At 34.5% G+C, this 23,586-nt stretch overlaps 1 protein-coding gene across 1 annotated transcript in view; it reads right to left on the reverse strand.

Annotated features, from left to right (window-relative positions):
• The window catches only part of TYR (tyrosinase), a 71,200-nt gene that overhangs the window by 46,558 nt on the left and 1,056 nt on the right, over window positions 1-23,586 (reverse strand). Inside the window, exon 2 of the mRNA XM_090267801.1 lies at window positions 14,640-14,856. Coding sequence (XP_090123927.1) covers window positions 14,640-14,856 — 217 coding nt within the window. The remainder of the gene's footprint in view (window positions 1-14,639; window positions 14,857-23,586) is intronic.

Genomic DNA, 23,586 nt, shown 5'->3' on the forward strand with positions numbered 1-23,586 from the left:
CCTCACCTAAGGGAGATAGAGTAAATATGAACCCACTTACACTGCAGATGAAGATACTGAGCTTGGGGGATCTAGATGACATATTAAAGGTCACAAGTCCTCTGAATGGCTAATTACAGTTATATTCTCAGTCTTCTCATTTCAAATCCCATGTTCTTCTCCTTTTACTAGTTTGTTTTTATCTTTCATATCTTTAAATTTGTATATAGGGATTATTGCTGTGAGTGTATAATAGGAACATACATATGCTACAGATAAAAAGTTAACATTAAATAAAGTTAGTAGCAGGAAAACATAATAAAGATTTTACTTATACCAAATTAAGAGTAATTATTTTTAAGATACTTTGATTAAAATCACTCGAAAATATCTTTGAATTTTTCACAGATGTATTTGTATTTATCAACCTTCAATTTCAAATAGTATGTCCTTATACTTATATATCACAAAGCCTCATCTTCACAACTTAATTATAATGAAGTATGATTCATACATTTTTAATTTCTCTTTGTTACTATTACTTAATTACCATTTGGCAACAAATTTCTGCCATTACTGTACTTTCAACTACTGGTTGGCCGGCATTAGGCTGTTTCCTTATGTTCTTATAAAACTTAATCCTCATAGTGACTCTATAAAGAAGGTGCCAATATTCTTTTCTAGTTTTTATCTATTTCCAACAGTACCTTTTTTTTTCTCCCTTTTTCTTTTTTTCATAAAAATGCTGAAAAAATGGAGGCACCTGATCCAGACCAATTTTCCATAATATACTTGGTAAGGTAGAGAAAGCCCTTCATGGTGGTTTCTGTGCTCCCTCTTCCTTTGGATGGGTACTTTAGAAGCTTCCTATCATAGGACTTCAGATGGCATACAATCACCTGGATCAGTCAGATCCTTGTCACAAAACCCAGAGAAGACTGGTATTCTTTGGTAGTGTCACCAATATATGAGTATAAGGCCAGATGTTCACCTCCTTAAGACCAATGTTTGTTTCTGTCAAATTTAATCCCCTTACTGAGTTTCAAAAATTTGTAGAAGGATATTATTGCAGCTTAGAGGTCGCTTTTCAAAAGTAATTTTAAGTAGAAAGGACTATCATTTAGTTACACTTTGGATATCAGTTCAATTTAGGACTAATGATTTTCTGAAACAATTTTTGTCCACCGGAGTTCTCAAGTTCACTGGCATGCAAAAATGACTTTATTATTTAATGACATCTTCCTATTACAGAGACTGTTCTAAGTAATTTACAAATGTTAACTGAAATAATCTTTTATAACAATGCATGAGGTAGGTATTGTTATTATCTTCACTTGTAAATGAAGGACTTCAAGTAAAGACAAGTTAAGCTTACCAAAAGTCATCTGGCTAGCAAGAGGTAGTATCTGGTAATCTGTCTAACCACTGCTCTCTGCTTCCTCTAAAACTAGGTCACTCTATTTGGAAGACTTAGGGACATGACCTCTTCTGTTGATGATCCAGTTTTGCTACCTTTTAGCTGTATGACATTGTCAAGTTATTTAACTTCTCTGAATTTCAGTTTCCTCATCTGTGAGATGAATGAAATAATAAATGTTATAAGGCTTTTGAGAGGAGTAATTAAAATAATAAATGTGAAAGGTTTTAGGGGTAGAACAATATTGACACACACAGTTATTATTAATTACAAGGACACTATGAAATTTGTAAGGCTGTTTTGTTAGGATATTGGAAAGAACTTGCAACTTTTTCCCCGTTTCTTCTTTGCACTTTACCTGACCTGCTTTAACTCATCCTTAAGGATATCAGATTCTCAATCAGAGTTTCTCTGACAATAAACACTTGCTTAGGTCCCTCTATTTAATAACATATTTCCCTCTTTCTAATCATTTATTTCCTTCAGGTTTTAATTACATATTAATGGTTCAGTTCTTAGACTGTAAGTTCCAAAAGAGAAGGATCTGCATTAAATTCATAGTTATTCCTAGAGTTTTTGCAAAGTGCCTGCACACAGTAGATGCTTTATAAATGTTTACTGAATAAATAATTTGGAATATTTATTTCTCTCTCTAAGACATGTAATTCTACTTGCTAACATGATTTTAAAAATGAGTTAAGCTTAAAAATTTTGGAACGTGTTCATAACATTCCAAGGTTTGTATCTAAGATGGGTCATGGCTCTGAATCTGGCTCTTATGTTTTTATTTAATAGGTCATTCTCTCAATATTCTCCTGGTAGAATATTTACTTGTATATAGCGAAAGGACTAAGCAGCTTGTATGAGAAACATCTATTGTGTTGCTCAGCATGGAGATGATAATAGATGTTAGGAGATAAGAGCTAGGTTATTCTTCACTCAAACAAAGCATGTTAATAAAAACAATGATTCACCCACAAGTTTTGAAATATACTTTGGGATATGTCATTGGGAAGAAGAATATACAATGGTAAACAGAATTTCATGGCCTTTTTTTACTTGGTGAAGAATTAGATAAGTGGAAAATATTATAGAGAATATATTGAGAGGAAAGATAAATTATCTTTTTTTCAGCCAAAAACTGAGGCTAGAATGTAAGTAAGGTAGCTCAATCCCCAAATAAAACCCCAAGCGACTACTGGATCCTAGAGGGAAAAAAGAGGCTCAAACAGAAAGACCCAACACATCCATTCGATGTGTTCATAAAATTTATTTCCTCAAACTCCTGGATGTGCAACCAAGTTCATATTTAGGTGTGGCCCTGTGCATGTATTGTGGCCAGTGGCATGTGGGCAGAAGGAAGGTAGGCCACTTGCAAGGTTGACCCATATATTCCTTCTGTAGGACTCTCTAAACTTCCTGTTCCCTTGTCTCCCAAAAAGATGCAGAAGATCCATCAGAGAGCTGGGGAATAGTAGAGTCACTAACGTGCCCATGTGAAAGACCACTCACCAAACATTAACATCTAAACCGGATGTTGTGTGAGCAAGAAATCAAATGATTTTTATTAGGATAGGCCACTAAAATTTGGGGGTTGGCTCATTACAGCTCCTATTGTCTAGTCAGTTTGGGCTACTGTAACAAGGTACCGTAGACTGGGTGACTTTTCAAACACTAGGAAAAGGGATTTTGTTGGAAATTGCTAGTTTGCCCACTAATACTTTTTTTCTTTCTCTTTTTACTAGCAATGAATATCCTAAATGTAGTAGGGCGCATGGCTAGGTGATTACATTTTCCAGTTTCCTATTAGAGTTAAATGTGGCCATAGCTGTTGGACCATAGAGCTAAAACAGAATTGATGATAGACACTTCTCACTTATGCCTTTAAATAGTGATGGACATGCACTCCACTTCCCACTTTGTGCTCTTCCTGCTAATTAAGATGAAGATATTAGAATGAAGATCTAGAGACAGCTGAGAGTCGAGGGTGGTAGACTTGCACTCTCTGTCCTAGATTATTTATCTCTGCATTGTTTCATAAGAGCAAAATAACATCTATTTTTTAAAGCCATATTATTTGTTTTTTATTTCTTAGACTATTTTAAAGTGAGCCTTAATTAATAGAAGGAGAACTAGACTAATTCAGCAATATCCTGTAAAACTAATGGCCTGCAGAATCTCAGAATACATAGAACCACAGTTATGTTTGGTGTTTATATAAGTGATGCTTCTTATCTTGATCAGTTACCATATTTCAAGCATTTCTGCCTATAAACTGAGTCGTTTCATTAGTACATTCTCTTCTATTCACTTAAGCACTGAAGTTATAATTCCAAGTTCCTACAATTTCAGAGCTTCTTCTGGAAAAAGATAACAAAATTCTAATACCTTGAATAAATCATAAAAAAGATTTTCTTCATTGTAATGTAACAGAGGCTCTCCACATTTAACAAACATCTTATTTGATACATAAACACTCAGACACAGATAGTAGAGAAATATTATCTTCATTTTATAAATAAAAAGTTATTTCACATAGCCCATGTGAAGCTGAATGAGTTACCCAGGGTCTCATCATGTCTTGAATTCAAGTGATCTCTCTTCAAGGATGCTAGCTTACTTAGCACATTTCTAAATTTCAAATTCCAGCTCTGGTACTTATAATTTATGTTGCTGTAAGTAGATGGCTGCCTTTTTTGATATTTAAAAAATCTATATAATGGGGATGATGAATATAACTTACCACTTAGGATGCAGTTTATAAAAGATAGGTAACTTTTTTACCAAAGTACTTAACATTTAGTAACTTCTCAATACATGTTAGCTGTTTGTTTTTTGTTTTTTTAGCTTTTAATTTTTATGGGGATAGATTTGCAGTACAGCAAAAAAGCAAAAGCCTAGGTAATAACATTTACATAAATAGTCGCCGTTATGAATTAATGTGGAAATTAATTTATTAATAAAATATGACCATACAATAAAAATCAACTGCTAATGCTGTTTTTATAAATGAAAACTACCTAAGGATAGCTAAGAAGTATGGCTCTTAAGATTAATAAATATATTTCAGAGATATTCACAAAATTAGAGGTTTAGGTTGTTTTAGACCTACTAGAACTATGATGTGTATTTAAGGAAATTCTCTGTAAGTAATCTGTAGGTTCAGGTGAGTTGTACATAAGTTATTGAGCAATCACTTTATTTTCTGTGGCAATAATTATTTTAAAATCTTAAATTGGGAGAAAAAAAATTGATAATAGCTATTTCTGGAATGCAACATTGAAAATAAAATCTACATTGTGTTTTCCCTAACCCTACTTTTCCACATACCAGTAATTATAATATTATCTTGGGTAGTGCTACAAATTGTATCTCTTCATGTTTATAAATCAATAAATGTCAATGCACGAAACTTTGCCAATTGCTTGACAAAAGAAGATTCTTAGTATTGTGGTCTTTTATTTCATTTATTTAAAAGCAAATTTGAAATATTCACCTAAAACGTTTTGTTTGTATTTTTGTTTAGTAATTTTTAATTAAACTTTTATTTTTAAGATAACTCTAGATTCACATGAAATTATAAGAAATAATAGAGATCTCATTGCCCTTTATTCAATTTCCCCCATGGTAACACCTTGAAAAACTGTAATACAGTATGACAGCCAGGATACTGTCATTGAAAGAGTCAAGATACCATATAAGACACTTATATATTGAACTAGTCTTGCATTTTTGGAGTACACTTCACTTCATTCATAATGTAGAATTTGTTTTATATACTGCTAAATTCTTTTTGTTAATTTTTGTTAAGGATTTTTACATTTACATGTGTGAGAGATATTAGTCTGTGGTGTTTTTCTTTTCTATTTTTGAATGCTATTTTCTTATCTTTACAGTATTAATTTCTGGTTTGATTCTGTTATGGTAAGAAAACAGTATACATGATTTCAATTATTTTATTTTGTTGAGGTTTGTTTTATGGTGTAGAATATGCTCTATCTTAATTTGTGTTTTGAGGGCACTCAAAAAGAATGTTTATCCTTTTGTTGTTGGGTGAAGTGTTCTATAAATATCAATTAAATGTTTTTGGTTCCTGGTGTTGTTGAGTTCTTCTACATCCTTGTAGATTTATCTCAAGTCCTACTAATTATTGAGAAAGGAGTATTAAAGTCTTCAGCTATAATTGTGGATTTGTCTGTTTTCCTTTCAGGTCTATTAGCTCTTGCTTTATATACTTTGGGGCTGGCTCCTTTGTTGGGTACATACATATTTAGTATGGCAATGTCTTCCCACTCTGTCATCTCGATATTCTTGTTTATTGATTGTCTTTTTTCACTAGCGTATGAGATTTTATTGCTCCTTATTCCAATTTTATATCTGTGTGAGGCTAGATTTTCTTCAAAATTTTTAACCAAACACCATATTATAATATATTGAGTATAGAATCAGGCACAGAATCCAGATTTCTTTTCTTTTCAATAATATGAAGTAGTGCTATACCACTTACTGTTTTTTGAGATATATTCTAATTATGTTATTTTTACTAACATTAATAATTTTTGTTATTTTAATAAATCAATAAATATTTTCAAATTTTCTCAGTTTAAGTTTTAAAAATGTTAAGTAGCTATGAATGTAACTTACATAAACAATGGTCCGTTGGAGTTCTCCACATATTGTAAGAGTTGTGAATAGATATTGAAACCAAAATATTTTAGATCATTTACTGTAGATGATTACAAAGCAGTTCTATAGATACATGGGATATAGATGATTTACCTTTGATATCCTGAAGTCTCTCATATACATTAAATTAATAAGTGCATAAAAATTGAATTTTTTTGTAGTGTTTACTGCTAATAAGTGGTGACATATTCTTCTGAGATTTGTCCCAAGGAAGTAAAACCTGTGTATGTATAATGCCTAATTTTTTACTTAAAAGAGGTGCATTATTATTTTGCTCCTTAAAAATGTTCTAGGTTTTTAAGTTGAGTTAATGGAAAAATGAGATTATTCTTTAGAAAACAGACATTTTCCACAACAGTGAATTCAAATGATGGAAAATTAAATTAAAGCTAGCTATTATGAATAAATACATATCATGAAACTAATAGCCTATGCTAAATTATAAGGAAATTTGAGAAGACTACTGAAGATTATAGAGAGGACGGGAGTGCGGGAAAAGGGAGACATTTCATGTATATGTAGTAGGAACTAGGTATACATACATCTTCACAATAGCCTAAACATGTAATTATTAAATACATTTTCAAAATGAGAGAGGAGGTGCTCATAATGTTAGAACTGGGGCTTACATACTGTACTATATGCTTTCAAAATCAGTGTTTCAATGCACTTTAAGGAGCCCTTCCCCAGTCTGGGGAGTTCTTTGATTTCTCTCTCTAATGTAGCCTCCTAAAATGGTGTTCGCCAGTTCATGATACCAGCACCATTTATTTTTATTTTTTATTTTATCTGTTTTTTCCTTTAAAATTTTTATTCAAATAATACATGTCTATTATAAAGTTGTATAATTATAATGAAAACAGTGGTTTTCTGTTCCAGTTTTTAGTTCTCCAAAGTTCTAGATAATCTTTTTTTCTGTTTTTTTCTTCTAAAATTAATTTATTGGGGTGACAATAGTTACTAAAATTAATATATTTTAAGTACAATTACATGATCTGTATATTGCATTGTGTGCTCACCCTTAGCACCTTTTAATTCATAGCAAAGATGCCACATGCCTTAAGTAGATTACTTTACTTTCTCAATATTCACATTTGGTGAGAACAAATGGCAGTACAACTAGTAGAGTATGAAGAAACAGAGGAGTAATTTAAAAATACACAAATACATGGGGATTGACACCCCTTTCTTTTTGTTTTTGTTTTTGCTTGTTTGTGTTTGTTTTTGTTTTTTAAAGAGATTGCTCAGGTTATATCATTACCACACTTGCTGCTAAAAGTTTACTGAGTATCAAGTAATAATATCCTCAAATGTTATATTACTCTGTTTTTAAGCTGTTTTTTTCTTTCTGAAAGAAATATAAAACTGTGAGTTTCTACCACGTAGGTATCAGAACAATGTCTCTGGGTCTAAACAAATCTGTCTCTGCAAAACTTAAAATGACCCCTAGTGTTCAAACAGTCATAGTTTCTAGCAGACTAGCATCCTGACTAGAGAGTTTCTGACAACCAGATAAAATGAATATATTATGATGTTGCCACCCTTCTGCTTTGGGAATCAGGCACTGATTAAAAATTTAATAGGTTCTTGTGTATATAGAAATTATGATTCATCTACTTTTTGTGAACCTAGTACATAAGTATTAACTCTGAGAGTAGCTTCTTCCCTAGATACCTTAAAACATTCATACATATCAACAGAATCTTCTCCATCATATAGCAGTGCCTATTTTATTTCAGGGTTTTTAGATGTTAATGTAATCTCCTGATTAAAGAATAACATTCAAAGTAAATTATCTTGAAAAGTAACACACAAGACACCTGTTTGAATTCCCTATGTGTTATAGGACAGTCCCTCTTAGCCCTGAGAATAAAGGTTATGCTTTGAGTCAAATGAGTTAGCTCATTCAACTAGAAAGAGACAGATGGTCACCTAAATTCATTGGAATAACTACTTCATTGAAGATGGTGCTTTAATCAGTGACTATTAAATATCATAAGACTGTTGTAAGGATTAACTAATATAACATGAGAAATTAGAATGTCTGGTACTAAAGATTGTTGTTATAGTTATTATGATCAGAATTATTGCCTGATCAGAATTTCAACAAGATTGCCCAGGTGGTAATTCTGGGGAGTTAAGTAACCCAGGTTTGGAAAAGTTTTCTTAGTCTAGATGAATTCTCTGTCAAAACCTCCCACCTGTGTTCTGAGTCAGCAATCACCAATCTATACGAAGTTACTCAGCTTTCTGATTCCCTCAGAATTGATAAAGACATATAAAAAAGGACTTGAGCATTCCCATCACTAGAATGTCTCACCCTGCTTAAGTAATCTCCTTGATATTCTGGTTTACATAATCAGTCTCAACTGAATTTATCTTTTTGAGTCATTGTGATCATTTCTGGATGTCATAAGAAAGTTATTTCTCAGGCAGGGACACTGAAAAGAACATTATCCTTTGAGACTTCATGGTGACTTGGCACTGGCCTTTCTCTTCAAATATGCACACTCTTACCATAAAACTTCACTCAAAACGTCAAAACTTCCATAATCTCTTATTAAAGCTCAGAGCTAACCTATCACTTTCTAGAGGGTTCCTCAAGAATACTAGCAAATTAAAAGGTAAGGTACTTCCAAGTGACATAGTTGACAGTCACAATAAATTAGACAGGATTAAAGGACTGCAGAGGGAAAAAAAAGTTCTGGAGAATCATAATAGCAGGTTTTTAGAAGTTATATGAAGACAAACTCAATTTTTTAATGGGGTATAGCTTACGAGGAAAAAACAGAGACAGATTATTAGAAATCAATGGCAGACATTTCAGAATCATTCTCAATGTGTTGCTCACCTTTCTACCTCATAATCACTCACCAAGAGATTCTGGTACTCTTGACTCTAGAGTATACAAGCGTTTCTGTGCCCTGTCCACTCATCTTCATCTCATTCTCCCCACCTTCAAACAAGCCCTCGCCACCTATCTTCCCCCCATTAGCTCATTGATCCATCTTTTTCCATTCTACTAAGGCTACAAACTTGAAATATTTCTGAAATATAGGTAGAATCATATCAACTTACTGCTTAAAAGCTCTCATTACTCCAATTGTCTATAGTAGTGTTTCACAAACCCAGGTATGTAGACAGATTCTTAAAGGTATGAATACTATATCATGGTTTTTAAACATTGGGTTTTCAGATATATCTCTTATTCAGGCAAGATATGAAAGCCATTTACATAGACTATACTTTAGTTTCTTAATTATGTAGGACTCTGTGGATGTATACTTAGGGGCCTATATTTTGCTTCCTCCAGAGAAAATTGAGAAGCACTGGTATTCATGGTATATTTTTAACTCTTTATACCTCTGTTATTTCCCACTACAAACTTAACATTCTAGCCATATACCACTTCTCTCTCTCTCTCTCTCTCTCTTTTTTTTTTTTTAGCTAACCTCACATTTCTCACTTCTAGTCAATGCATATGTTGTTCCCTCTCCTGAAAATACCTTTCCTCTTCTTTTCTTGGGGAGAAATCATTGATATTTCAAGATTCAGTTTCATTTTCACCTTCTTGGAAAATATTTCTGCTTTATCTCTGGGTTCTAAACTAAACTAATTTTTTTTTTTTTTTACTGACCATTATATTGTGTTTTCCTCATGTGTTCATGTGGTATTTCATTAGATGGTGATTCCTTGAGGTCAGAAATTGTGTAAGTCATCTTTGTATGTATTTATACTTTCGTAATTTCCTGCACTTCCAGGCTTATGGAGGGCTCTTTAAATTGAAGGAAGTTACATTTTTTTCTCAACCTAAAGAACTTCTTGTTCTCCCTTGTGAAGTAGGTTAATTCCAGTCCTTGAATGGCCACATAGGGACACACCATATTGAGCATCTCAGCATAGTATGGGATGTTAAACTGAATACATTGAAAAGTGTCTTCCAATTACAAGTTCCTATGATCCTAAGTTGCACTGTGCTTAGGATTAGAAACACATCATTAAATTAGAGTTTTTTCTTGTCTCTGAACTTTCATCCCTTTTGTGTAACAATAGCTGACTTTGCTCTTAGCTACTTGTTTGAAAGAATTTCCCCCCAAAGCTATTTATCTCCCCAAAATGTCATCTGTCTCTGGGTTTATCTTGAGAATTTTTCATTTTCATCCTTTCCCCTCCCTAGTTTTCTGCTACATCTAGCCCATCATGAACTATTATCTCAAGACAAAGTCTATATTTTATTTGTAAGCTAATTGTCAGAAAAATTAATGCTGTTAACTGACTGTCAATAGCTAATTCCAGTTTAACATAATAATAGCTGCCATTTATTGAAGAAAAATTATAAATTCCTTACATGTATTATGTCATTCACTTCTTACACGAATTCCTTAAATTATTATTCTTGCCCACATTTTAGAGATGATGAAATTAAGGCTCAGAGGTAAATAAGTTACTTAAGGTAACATATCCAAGAAGTGTTGGAGTTTTAATCAAATCCTAGTTGGTTTGATTGCCTTTAACCACTTCACTGGACTGCCAGTCCTCCCCCACTCTCCAACACACACAGTAGTTCTAATTTTGCATTAAGTATTATTAAAGTGTAAAGTACAAGACATCATGAGTAGTCAGAGATTTGCATGAGAAGATTCTTTGTATCTAATAGCCCATACTCAACAGGGACCAACTATTCAGCCTAATCAGAAGACTACTATTTATAATACATACTTATTTTTCTTTGCTTTATCTAAAAACATGTCTCTTTTACACAATTTATCAATTGTACATCTTCAATATTTATTTCAGCAAAAAATCTAAGAGAAATGCTGGGGATACGTAAGTAACTCTAGTAGATGAAAACACAATAGCTCCTCCACCCCAGGAGCGGCTGTGAGAATGTTTTCTATGGGACATACATTACACACTGCTCGCAAGGCCCACAATAAAAAAGAGTAGCAGTAACTATGAGGTTCAGTCAAAACCAGTCATTCAATTCTGTCCCCCTTGACTGAGAGAGCAGAGTACAAAGGCTGCCTTTGCTCCTGCCTCACCAGTCCTGCTGTCCTCATAACTATGTTCACCTGAGCACGCCTTGTGAGCCAAGGCATCTGACCCCCACCCCCCATATCTGGGTTTTCAGATCAAATGCGTCTCTCTGTCAAGCAAAACTTACTTCCAGATCTTTGTCTCTAATATCCTTTCCATTGAGAGGGACCAATGTTTCTTGGAGATATGGCTGATTTCAGGCCTGGGGCAGTGTAGGCACAGAATGACTAAAATTTTGTTACACCAGAGAGAAAGTGCTAAAAAAAAATGGGAATATAACACAGAGACATAAAAAACAGCCTGAAGGTGCGCTCAGAGGTGAAATTTGGGACCATTTGAATACCAAGATAATTATGCACCTCAAGGAATTACATAGCATTGAAAAAATTTTAAGTCTTTAATCCATATGATAGGCCAGAAGGAAAGAAAGAATGAAGGAAGGAAGAATGGAAGGGCTCTTGCCAACAGTAGACTCCTGAAGTGCTGGCTAATAAATATAGAGGGAGTGCTAAAGTTAGAAAGTTACCAATTTGTAACCATCAGTGGATGGTAACTGCAGGAGAAAATTGTGATAAGAAGCAGGATATTTGCATAGTATTATAAATGTCTGCGTGTAGTCACTTTATTAATTGGAAAGGGGGGAAATGTAATTTATACAATGGGGAAATGGGACCACACCTGGAACAAATGATCAAGTTAATATGACCAATATGAGACAGATGGTCAGCATGTGCCTACAGATGTGACACCCTCTGAGAAAAGACACAAAATCACCTGTGTAGAATTCTGGCTAAGAATACATTACTTGGATCTAATCATGAGGAAATAGCAGACAAGTTCAAACTGAGGAAGATTCTATTTTAAAATGCTTGGAGGGAATGTACTCCCCAAAACGTCAATTTCATTTGAAAAATAAGCTATGAAAATATTTCAGATTAAAGAAGGCTAATGAGACATAACAACTAAATGATACCTGACCCTTGCCAGGAAAAATGCTATAAAGGTTATTATTAGGTCTATTGAAAAAATTGGAATATAAAGATTAGATTAGAATAAAACATTATATCAACACAGAATTTACTGAAGTTGATAACTGATCTGTGGTTATGTAAGGGAATATTCCTGTTGTAAGGAAAAACAAACTGAAATCTCTGGGTAAAGGATTCTGATCTATTTAATCTACTTCAGATGGTTCAAGATAGGGAGACAGAGGAAGGAAGCAAACAAGGTAAAATGTGAACAGTAAGTGAATCTGTAAAGAGTATGTGTGTGTGTGTCTGTGTGTGTGGTTCCTTTTGTTGTTGTACTGTTTTTATTGTTGCAATTTTTCAGTAAGCTTAAAATTATTTCTGAGTCAACATTTAAAGAAAAGAGTAAAAAATGTGTCCTTGGTCAGGAAAAGCCCTTGCGAGATCAGATCGATGTTTTCTAACATTTTCCTACCTGTACATAAGCTTCATAAAACAAATATAGATAAGCTAAACAGTGAGTCAGGTTTGCTTTGAAGTGTCTTAGATATTATTTATGTATTCAGTTATTAATACTTAACACATATTATGTGTCAGATAATGTGCTATGATATGCCTTTTCTCTCCTCTTCAAGAAAGCATACGAGTTGTGTGTGAATGGGAATAAATTATTGGAAAAGAAGAAAAGAACTCACAAACAATTAATTAGTGATAGCAAATTATTTCCAATAAACTTGATATTCTCTACTCATCTGTGTGCATTAGAAGTTCATTTGAAAGTCACTAAGTTGATACAACTCAAGTCACCTTTTTTTAAAAATTTGGAGCCCAGAGAAGTGAGCCTCCCCTACCATATTTCTGTGATCAGCCCATATTCCTTAACAACAAAGTTTATGCTGCTTTCTCACTGCTAGAAAATTTGCCTGAAAACCTTGTAAAGTACTCCAGTTTCTTTAAGTATGGAACCCTTCTTTACAATGTCATTAAGTCAGGATTTGAAATCCTGTTAAACCCTGTGCAGTTCCTTGGTTACCTGATTGATCCTCCCACATGGTGGTTGTCAATTTATATGTGCATCTTAGTGTCAGCTTGTATTGTCTGAGACACCTGGGCACCATGCATTGCCTTCATGTGTGATTACTGAGGGACCAGCTTTATATTGTCTGCCTTCAAGAAACTTAGCATGCTCTGGGGCATCAGAGTACAACAGAAAGTACTCTTGTATTTTGGTACTTGACAAATCTAGGAACGGATTTAGCACTGCTGCTTAACAAATGAGCAATGGGAGCCAAATTACTTAATACCTCTGATACTGTTTCTTTCCTTTAAACTGGAAATAATGATGCCTTCTTTCTCAGAGTGGTATTGTAGGATTAAGTGAGATAGTGCTATACAAATGTTTGGCACAGTGCCTTGCACATAGTGATTACTTGGAAAACATTAATCATTCATATTACTTTAGGAAAATAATGATATTTTTTGTTTTATCAGCTGGCACCAGGATTCCTCTATAGAGTGATATTCTATTTGTTTCAATTGCTTCTAAGGGAGCATAAGGTCCAAAGTTAGAGAGTGGAAGGACATGGGGAAATGAAAGAGACAAGGAAACTACTCTACATAGTTGAGCAACAGAAGTTAAAGGATAAAAGAACCACCACCAGGACAAGAAAACAAAACAAAACAAAAAGTTAAAAATAAAGAACGAAAGAGAGCAAGGTTTGTCTATATGGTAGAGTGCCAGAGACATTTTAGGAGGTGGAGAGTCTAGTGTTAAATTCTGAGTTTTTCTTCTGTCACAAGTCAGTACCCTGTGTTTTTCCAAACCTCCAGTGACTTGAGTTAATGTTCTTGTCTGCTTGTGTTGTTTGTAGGTTTGTTTTCATAATGCAAATTGAGGTGAAGGGGATGGGTTTTATGAGTGGGACAGCCTTGAGCGAGGAGAATGAACAGGTGCTGAAGGAAAGACGCATGCAAGATTGAGAGCTTTGCAGAAGAAGTAACTACTACCTGAAAGAGACTATGAAAGGGACTCTTTGATGAAGCAAAGAATCTTAAGGGATAATGGAATGGGGGCTTAACTCCCACATGTGTATTTATCCTTATTATAGTTAAAGGAATGGACTTTCCTTAAAGAACCTAGTGTCCAGAATATTTTAAAGTAGATAAAATACTAAAACTTAGAAAAGTATAATTGATCTCCAGTTCTATATTTATAATTACAAACTACAAAAAGTTGGGAAAATATAGTGTTTTGTTTGGTACCAATACTCTTTCAGTAGAAAGACCTGACTTTACTTGCATTGGGCAGCCTGTCCTCTCTGTTTATTGCTCTAGGGGGTACAGCCATACATTTTGCTGAAGAGTTATTAATGTGTGGGATTATGGTGTGCCGCTTAGACTCTGCTTGGGTTATCAGCCATCAGTGTGCCTATGACGCATGTCCTTACTCAAAATTTTGAATTTTCAAGCTCTTCTGCACTTTGAGGTACTGTATAAGAGACAGTAAATATAAATTCAGAAAAAATTTTAATGAGTGAAAAGGGGATGATTACCTTCCAGTGTATTTCTGAAGCTGAAATTGGCAGTTCTATCCATGGAACCGGTTTCATACTGGGTCAAATTCAGGCAAAATTCCACATCAGCTGAGGAGGGGAGCCTTGGGGTCCTGGCTTGGTCATGGTTTCCGGGGTTGCGCAGTAACGGTCCCTCAGGAGTCCCATTGCACAGCACCTGACGGCTGTTGTACTCCTCTGATCGGCTGCAGATTATCTGCACAAAACACCTTGATGTTAAAGTTGTCATCACCTCTAAGTCAAAGTCAGAGAGGAAGGGAGGGAGGTTGAAATTCTCGGTTATCATATTTTTATTTCTAATTATAAGGAGATTAATAATTTAGAGGAAATTGTTGAAGAAAGAAGCTTTCTGAGGGTTGAAGAATAAACCACGAAAGTTAAAATCTAGAAAAGAATTATAATCTTGAATCTACCACTTAAGAAAACATATTGAATTCCCTAAGCCTCATCTATGAAATGGGTATAATAATAACTACTTTATATAATTGTTGTTAAATATTTATTTTATGAGAAAATTAACTTGACAGACACTTGTTCATTATCTGTTATGTGACTTCACTGGTCTTATGCCCGCACCAGGTCTGGCCCACAGTTTAGGTTTGTACCCTCTTCTTTTATCTCTTTCTATGTCTTCTCTGTCTTTAACAACCAATTTCATGGCTTATGTGCACCTCAAATGTAACATTAAAAATCCCAAATCTGTTACTCTCCCTACATTTCCTGTCTCACCAGCTATCTTGTAACTCAAACCAGAAGCCCATAAATTATCATGTTTAAGCCAGAAACAGGTAATTACTGTTTGTATTACATTCTCTTTTGTCTTTCATATTGAAACCATCAACAGACATGGTCAATTCTACCTCCAGAGAATATCTTGATTTTGACAACCATTCTCTATTTGCTTAAAACTCTGTGATCCTACTGTTAAATTCTGATGGACTAGTCTTTTCTGGGCATTGCATGTGCCCCTTTGTCCCATGCCCTTTTTCCTCCCATAAGAACACCCATTCCCTGCCATGCATCTGATACTCTACCTGATCTTCAAGGCCAAAGTAATATTTTGAAAAAAACAAAAACAAAACAACAACTCTGTAGATTCTGACTTGAAAAAGCAATTCAAAAGGATCTGACTTTAAATATAAAGAAGTTGTAGGCACCCTTCACTGCAATATTTTGTTTATAGTTTTCTTTATATGTATGCAGAACAGTGAACTATGATAAAAATATTTGACTAAATCAGACAAAAGTAGCTCTTTCAATAAGTATAAAATAAAAATTACAAGGGATTAATAATATCACATGATAAGACAGATTTATTATTTTTTTGGTATATAAATTAATTCTTCATTTAAAAATCATTGATGCCTTAAATTCAATGAAAGCAAGTAACTAGGTAGCAAGATCTCAATCCTAAACCAAAACTTAAGTACAGGAGAACCTGTCCTACCATCATTGACTATTCACAGGCACATTCTTTCATAGGAGACCTGTGCCCCACTCAGTAGACAAAATTCTTCTTCGTCAAACTTCAACTTTATTAACTGTAGTCTCCCTTGATAAAAAAAATTTAGTATCACCTCCCTTAAAAAGTGTAATTTTCATGAGGACAACTTTCTTTTTAAATTATTATTATTGTTGATACTCAGAAACTAGCATAGAGGCTCAATAAATATTTGATGACTGAATAAAAAAATCAAGGGATAAACCAATGTATCTTCAATACAAACATGTGTTGAACACATTTTTTTCCTACTCCTTTTATTGGTAACAACTTCTGTGTTAGAAGATATTTACAGAAATATATCACTTTTAGTAAATATACATATAGAGGCCCTACTGTATCCCAAACCATGGAGAAGATGTCACTGTGCACATTTTTAAAAATTCTCACCTTGTTGGTTTATATGATTTTATTTCTATTTTAATAATGAGAAGACTAAGTCTTCATGTGGAAGAATACAAAAGGCTGCACGATGTAAAGCCTTCTGTTATGTTATTTTATAGACAACAGCTGAGGCACAAGAATAATATTTTACACGTGAAAAGACTTCCTGGTCAGCTGTTTGCACCACAGTTAAAAATAATCAAGGCAATCCTATCAGTCTCCTGCTCCTGTGGGTTTGTAATCTATTGGAATGTCAAAGCAAATTGATTCACCATCAACTGAGTAAGTCCTGTGTCCCAGGAATGGCTGCTACTGTGTTAAATGAAAAACACTTAGAGAAGCTTTTAAGTTTTGGTCAGTAAAATAATATTTATGAGTTGAAGCATTGTGTGGTGGAAAAGAATTAGGCTCTAAAATTGAGGTGGATATAGGATTCCATTCTGGCTCAACTACTTAGTAGTAGTGTATCAATGAGCCCTGGCTGGTTTAGCTCAGTGGATTGAGCGTCAGCCTGCGAGCTAAGTGTCGCTGGTTCGATCTTCCAGTCAGGGTACATCAGAGAAGGAAAACTCTGACTCCAAAAAACCTCCGCTGCCTTGCGGCATACCTCTTCAGGGGAAAGGCTAAGGGAGTAAACCCCGACAGAAAATCCGGAGCCGGAGTCCCTAAGGCGGTTTGACGTTGTAGTCAACACCGGCAACTCCTGTGGCGCACCTGAACCCAAGCTGTATCGACTCCGTCTTTCCCTTGGACCCTTCAGCTGCGAAGAGAGGGGGGGTCTGCTGCATGGGCAACAGCAGACCCTCCATATTACCCTGCCCAGGCTCTGTAGCTTCAGCGTCATCGCAAGATGTCGATTCAACACGGGAGGAGACAGATACCATGTCACTCCCGAGTCGGACTGCACAGCCATTCTTGGCGGTGCAGATAGACTCTGAAGAAGCTACACCATCGTCTCTCGAGACGGACGGCTGCCGACGATCAATGAGCATGTTATTTAGACTTGCTAAGTCTCAATTTCTCAGCTGTAATATGAAATAATAAATACATTTAACATTTAATATAATATATAGTTATGTGATTAACATATTGATAATATAATAAATAATAATATGAAATAACATAATCCTGGCTCAACAAATGTCAGTTTCTAGTTTTCTTCATATTTCAGTATATTCCACAATCCTTTTATCCATGCATAATTGAGAGCTAGAAGAGTTAGGTAAATTTTCTAAGTTATACAATGTTTAGGGCCAGAGCTAGAAAATTAATATGCATTCCTCTTATTCTAAAGCTCTATCAGCTACATTTATTAGTGCCTGTAAATGACTTAGGAATGTTTGAATAAAGCTAATGTAACTTTTGTATTAGATATAATATGTTGGATTCATGTATAGCATTGATTAACTAGACATCATGGCAGGTACATAGAGGCATTCACTTTCATTCCTGTTTGAATAATAAAAAATCTCAGGATATTTTCAAAAGACTTGTTTAAATTAGAAAAAGTTTGAATGGAACTATTTTTGCTGAAATGCCACCTGCCAAGTGACTAAGTGATCAGATGACTAGATGTATTAGTAACAAGGAGGAAATCTACATTGGTTCCAGAGATAATTTGAAAAACTTAACCTCGAAACATAGTCTTTCTGTTTGATACAGCGGGCAAGCAGGGTAGGGGAAATTGTTAGCATTAATGTTATGATCATGTAGATCACAATCAGAAAGACACAGTTCCCGATATTGACTCTTTATTAGCTACATGACCTTGGGCAAAATACTTAAGCTCTCTGAGTATCAAGGTTTTTCATTTGTAAATGGGGACTATAACAACTTTCTATGAAGGATCAAATAATCTAACACATGTAAAGTCCTTAGTACATAGTGCCAGTACAGAGTGTTTACTAATAGCAGATCTTATAATTTATTAAATACAAGATCATTGGGCAGGCCACCAAAATTTTTTTTTAACTCTGACTCTATAACACTGATTGAATATTCATTATTATAATAACTAACACTGGTAAATCATATAAGGATATATTGAAATAGTAATTTCTACACATGTAACTCAAAAAAATGTTAGATATTAAACTAATTATTTTATAGTAACAGATTTTATAAAATCTCTTCACAATACTGCTTTATAATATATTATTTTTAGGGAAAAAAGAGCTCTCAGAATAAATTTGTCCAGGATCTTGTAGCTAAGTTCCAATAGACTACTGAAACTCATGTTTATATGACCCCAAAATTACATACCCTTTCCACTGTACTATTCTATTTTGCATTCCATTATTTTCATTCACACAGAAAACAAGCATATATGACAATTGTACCCCAGTTTTTTTGTTGTTGAGAAAAACTAAAGTTCAGAAAGTCTAAATAACTTGTCCAATATCATCTGGTAAATGGCAGGGGTCTTTAGACAAGGATTTGTTCCTTTTCTAGTTCAACATAGGTGATTTATAATATATGGTGGGGGAAAAAATCAAGTGTCCCAAGACAAATAAAAAAAGGAGATAGAAGAAACAGATGTATTAATGGAGAAGGTGAACCTAGACAGTGCCCTTGTAAATATAAAGAAGTAACAATAAAATACTAGTTATTAAAAGCTTTCAGGAGTAAAGATTCTTACTATGGCATTAAAGGTTTTGTCTGAAAAAAAATGTAAAACATATGACATTCCACAGATTCTTTTTCATAAAAAAAGAGAGAGAAGCACTTATTTCATTGAGCTGTTGCCATGGTTACCTAAAACCCATGACTTTCTGCTAAAATGTGACTTTTTTTCTTCCCACTGCCTGCTTCCATGTGATGTGCTTTTCACCTGATGAGTGAATTCCCTGGCAACATTTCCCTCATATCTATCATCTAGGAAAATTTTTTTCTCTTTATTTTGATCCATCGTGACAACTATTCCCAACCTACCTTTTCTTTTTATGGCTAGCTCTTCTGTTGCTTGTATAACATTAAATCTAATTGAATTGAGCATAGGTATTTGTCTTTTAATCTTATTAAGAACCACCCCACATCTCCAAAAATAATGAACTGTTTTAATTAATGACAAACATGCTTTTACTTGAAAATGTTTTACCACTAAGCAAACAGTAAATGAACAAACATACAAAAAAGATGTGAATTCTGAATATAAGCTTTCTAAGAAACTAATATTAAGTACCTGATTTTTAATATATTATTTTATGTATTAGAAAACTTTATCATTAAATATTATTAATCACTTTAAATAACACTTAGGTATGCTTGATCGTTTTTATTATGTGGTCCCTTTTTTTAAAATCAGACACACACACACACACACACACACACACATACATAGAGAGGCCCATGGAGAACTATACAAAATGTCTTCTTCCAAACTGTAAGTTGCTGCTTGTAATGGCATTGTTGTATCCTTAGCCTTAGGTATCTAATGTAAGATCCCAGAAATCAAGCCATGCAGAGTTTTATTTTTAATGTTTGTTAGCATTGGAGTTAACATTTCTATGAATTTTAATTTTGTTCCATTCTGCATATATTTGTAAAGCCCGTTCCACCTATATATCATGGTCCTTGGTGCTATGGATATAAAAATAAATAAGAAGTGGTCTCTACCTTTGAGCAGCTAACAATTTGGTAAACAAAGAGAGGTTTAAAAACAATAACATGCACTGAAGAGTTATAGGTGCTATGACACAGATCTTTACAAGTGTAATAATAATAAGAAAGGTGTTAAGGTTAATTCTACTTGAGTAACAGATGTGGACTGTTTTTATTATAATATGAATGTAAAGGACTGCATCAGTATATCTGCCCAGTTGTCTGTGCAATTCAATTTTAAGGGAGTCAAAATGACTACAAGTCAAATTTTACACCTGTGAATTAGTGGCTTATTTGATCCCTTCTGAGTCTAACTGGCTCCTTATAAACAGGGAACAACATGGTTGACTTGAAATAGCATTGGAGTCAGAGGCACTGGGTTTTAGTTTTCAACTGTGTGACTTTATACAAACCATCCTAGCTTTGGGGGCCTCTCTGTCTTCCTTTATAAAGTGTGGGCACTATACTATTGAAGGGTCTGTTAGTCTCGGGGTTCACAAATGGTATAAATCTCAAAAACCTCTAATTTTTGTGTCAAGTAAAAAATAACTGAAATCAAGGGAAAAGTATAGGCTTTGTGTTAAAGGGACTATCAACCTAGCTGATTTGGAAGGTATTAATGAGAATGGAAGCTTTGTGATTTCATCTCACACAAAATAGGCTAGTTCTTGATTTGAGTGTTCAATGCAGACAAAAACATCCAACTCAGTGGTGTGTTTATTACAGAACCTGAGTTTATAAAGTATAAAAGATACCAAAACAATCTCATATTCATTAAGTCAGTGATTCTCAGTGCTGGCGGCACATTAGAATCACATGAAAAGGTAACATAATGCAGATGCCTAGACCACAGTGGACCAACTGAAGATGATTTTCTGGGAGAAGTTAGATGGGAGCCCATGCAATTGTTTTGGGGTTTTTGTTTTGTTTCATTTTGTTTTTTAAGGCTCCCTAAATAATTTAGATGCTGAGAACTACTGAATTAAATCAATATAAACAATTGTTCTTAATTTATAAAGGATTGTAACAAGAGAGGTTGTGTGAAGGAATGGAAACCACCAACTAACAGTTGATTTTCACTGTCACTTTGTGCAGTGACACCACACACAGGAGGTGAATACAAAATGTTAATCCGTTTCACCTTCCTCATTTAAACTATTGTTTACTTGGTTTTTATCAATGGTCTTTGTTTACCCTACTTCCTAATTTCATTTTTAACACCAGTTATTACACAGCAGATTAAATACAGAACTCCGGCAGCCGTCCGTCTCGAGAGACGATGGTGTAGCTTCTTAAGAGTCTATCTGCACCGCCGAGAATGGCTGTGCAGTCCGACTCGGGAGTGACACGGTATCTGTCTCCTCCCGTGTTGAATCGACATCTTGCGATGACGCTGGAGTGTCCTCTCCAGTGAAGCTGAAGCTACAGAGCCTGGGCAGGGTGATATGGAGGGTCTGCTGTTGCCCATGCAGCAGACCCCCCCTCTCTTCGCAGCTGAAGGATCCAAGGGAAAGATGGAGTCAATACAGCTTGGCTTCAGGTGCGCCGCAGGAGTTGCTGGTGTTGACTACAACGTCAAACCGCCTTAGGGACTCTGGCTCCGGATTTTCTGTCGGGGTTTATTCCCTTAGCCTTTCCCCTGAAGAGGTATGCCGCAAGGCAGCGGAGGTTTTTTGGAGTCAGAGTTTTCCTTCTCTGATGTGCCCTGACTGGAAGATCGAACCAGCGACACTTAGCTCGCAGGCCGACGCTCAATCCACTGAGCCAAACCAGCCAGGGTTAAATACAGAACTACATTGAACCTAATGTTATAACCCTTAGTCCAGTACTTATCTATGAGATCCAATAATTGCTATATAGAAAAAAATTGACCACAATAATGAAGGAAAAAAAGGAAAAATTTTCCACTAAATAATTAACAAATGTTTCAAAAATAATTACAACTATAATTCAGGTATCACCAAATAGCATACACCTATGTAATTAAATATCATTTAGCATCTATCTATTAAGCTTCAGTGTGGACATTAAAACTTTTTTGGTAATTTAGATAATCCTGGATCATATGAAGTTGCATAGTTAAGGAAAGCATTATAATTGACTGAAAACCCCATATCTAAGCTTAGCAGTATTTTAAGCAGTAACAGATGTTTTGAGCATTAGATGAGGGTTTTGCACTTTATAGATTAAGGCAGGAGGGTCTGAAGGCTTTTGAAATAGATTTTTTTTCCAAGCACCTTTTTTCTAGCCTTTCCTGTACAAATACATTCATTAATCTTGGTAAATAGATGGCATTAATGATACCAGACATTATACAGCGACCATTTTTCAATGTGTTTCAATAGACTCCATTTGGAAGGTGTGAGAGCTTAATTTGTTGGGGGCTGGGGGAGGCAAAGTGGACAGATGGAAAGTCACCCACATTTCAGAACTCCAGGATAAAAATGCAAAATATAAGATTCTTCCCATCATATTTAAATAGTGGGCTTACTTCCATAAAGCACTGCTATAATACAGATGTTGGAAATACAAATAGAAAAGCATCCCTTTTACCTTATGGTTTAAATGATAAATAATTAAAAACATATTTCTTTGGTTACCTTTTGCCCCTAGTCCAGAGTGAAAAATCCAGAATAGAAGAAATAGAAATTAAATTTTAGAATAGCAATTCCGTATCTTGTAACTCTTAAGTATACATGTTTTGGGGAGAAAAGAGCTAATTTCTTCTGCAGTCTATGGAAATGGGCTATATCTTCTGGCTAAAGACATCATAGCAATTATGTCCTTGGAAATAATATTGGCTGATCATGAAGTCAGGCTACAGAGAACAAATCTTGTCTCTGCTACTAACTAGCTCTGTGATCTTGTACAAGTTACCTACTATCTTTATACCTCAGTTATTTAATCTTTAAAATGGGCAATAGTTAGTAAAACTATTAAATTAGTTAATGCATAAAAGCACTTGCAACAGGGTTTCACACATGCTGAATGTTCAATAAAATGTTAGCTATTTTTATTATGTACCTATGTGGACCTCAGGGTTCTCATATATTTTTTAAAAAGAAGATTTAATCTAAAGAATATTCCCCAAGTCTTTCTGATGGTAATAATCACCAGAGACATTTCATAAATAATGCTTCCCTAGGACCCTTCACTAAAGATACTAATCAATGGGTCTGCGATTAGGCCAGGTATTTGAACTTTTAGTATGTGCTCTGTATGAATTTTGTTGTGAAGGAAATTTTAGAAACACTGGCATTTATTTATTTAATCATCTAGATATTCATTCATTCTTTCTTTCAATAAATAATAAACCCTTATCACTTGCAAGTCACTATTCTAGGTGCTGGAGGATACAGTGATGAACCAAATATCTATTTATTAGTTTGGGGATCTAGCAGAAGATATCAGACAAATAAGCACACAAAGATTTATGTAACT

The sequence above is a fragment of the Furipterus horrens genome, unplaced genomic scaffold (genome assembly GCF_987537825.1).
Source record: "Furipterus horrens unplaced genomic scaffold, mFurHor1.1.pri manual_scaffold_2, whole genome shotgun sequence".
Classification (NCBI taxonomy): Eukaryota; Metazoa; Chordata; class Mammalia; order Chiroptera; family Furipteridae; genus Furipterus; species Furipterus horrens.